The sequence below is a fragment of the Schistosoma mansoni genome (genome assembly GCF_000237925.1).
Source record: "Schistosoma mansoni, WGS project CABG00000000 data, supercontig 0478, strain Puerto Rico, whole genome shotgun sequence".
Lineage (NCBI taxonomy): Eukaryota > Metazoa > Platyhelminthes > Trematoda > Strigeidida > Schistosomatidae > Schistosoma > Schistosoma mansoni.
In genome coordinates, this window is record NW_017386302.1 from 10,260 (window position 1) to 11,374 (window position 1,115).

General features: G+C 41.3%; 2 protein-coding genes across 2 annotated transcripts in view; both read right to left on the reverse strand.

Annotated features, from left to right (window-relative positions):
- Nucleotides 1-23: 23 nt before the first annotated feature.
- On the reverse strand, nt 24-266 carry Smp_111100 (hypothetical protein; the record flags this gene model as incomplete). Its single annotated transcript, XM_018792213.1, has 1 exon — nt 24-266. One exon carries the CDS (start codon nt 264-266, stop codon nt 24-26), a length of 243 nt encoding a protein of 80 aa, XP_018644065.1.
- Nucleotides 267-973: 707 nt separating this feature from the next.
- Nucleotides 974-1,115, reverse strand: part of Smp_112170 (hypothetical protein) — a gene marked incomplete at both ends in the record, with an annotated part of 549 nt that continues 407 nt past the window's right edge. Inside the window, one exon of the mRNA XM_018792214.1 lies at nt 974-1,115. This exon is cut by the window's right edge and continues 407 nt beyond it. Coding sequence (XP_018644072.1) covers nt 974-1,115 — 142 coding nt within the window.

Consider the following 1,115-nt stretch of genomic DNA (forward strand, 5'->3'; position numbering starts at 1 on the left):
GATAATGAAAATTGTGGTGGTGATTAGGACGCAATGCATGGTTGATAGGATGGAGTATGAATTGAGTGTGTAATTTGTGGTGGTCCATGTGCACAAGCAACGATTCCATGTGCACATTGGTCCAACACAACCACACAATCAAATGCATCATCACATTCGCTCACTGCCTCTTCAATCCAGGTGTGAACGTCATTGCAACCACAAACTCTCGAATTGGCATTATCACACATTTGTGACACTCTACACAAGTACGCAGCACAACTCATCTGCACATCCGATTCACAATTCTCATTGTCACAGTCGATATCCACGCAAACATAATTCCTGTCACATGAGTCATCAAGCTCATAAGAATGAGAAACGCAAATTTCACTCGAAAATATTCCGAAGACATTCGATCAGTGATATGTGTGAAGAAAGAATTATATGTTGTTGAATGAGTTCACCGGTCGACATTCAACTCAATGTTCGAAATGATAATGAAAATTGTGGTGGTGATTAGGACGCAATGCATGGTTGAGAGGATGGAGTATGAATTGAGTGTGTAATTTGTGGTGGTCCATGTGCACAAGCAACGATTCCATGTGCACATTGGTCCAACACAACCACACAATCAAATGCATCATCACATTCGCTCACTGCCTCTTCAATCCAGGTGTGAACGTCATTGCAACCACAAACTCTCGAATTGGCATTATCACACATTTGTGAAACTCTACACAAGTACGCAGCACAACTCATCTGCACATCCGATTCACAATTCTCATTGTCACAGTCGATATCCACGCAAACCTAATTCCTGTCACATGAGTCATCAAGCTCATAAGAATGAGAAACGCAAATTTCACTCGAAAATATTCCGAAGACATTCGATCAGTGATATGTGTGAAGAAAGAATTATATGTTGTTGAATGAGTTCACCGGTCGACATTCAACTCAATGTTCGAAATGATAATGAAAATTGTGGTGGTGATTAGGACGCAATGCATGGTTGAGAGGATGGAGTATGAATTGAGTGTGTAATTTGTGGTGGTCCATGTGCACAAGCAACGATTCCATGTGCACATTGGTCCAACACAACCACACAATCAAATGCATCATCACATTCGCTCACT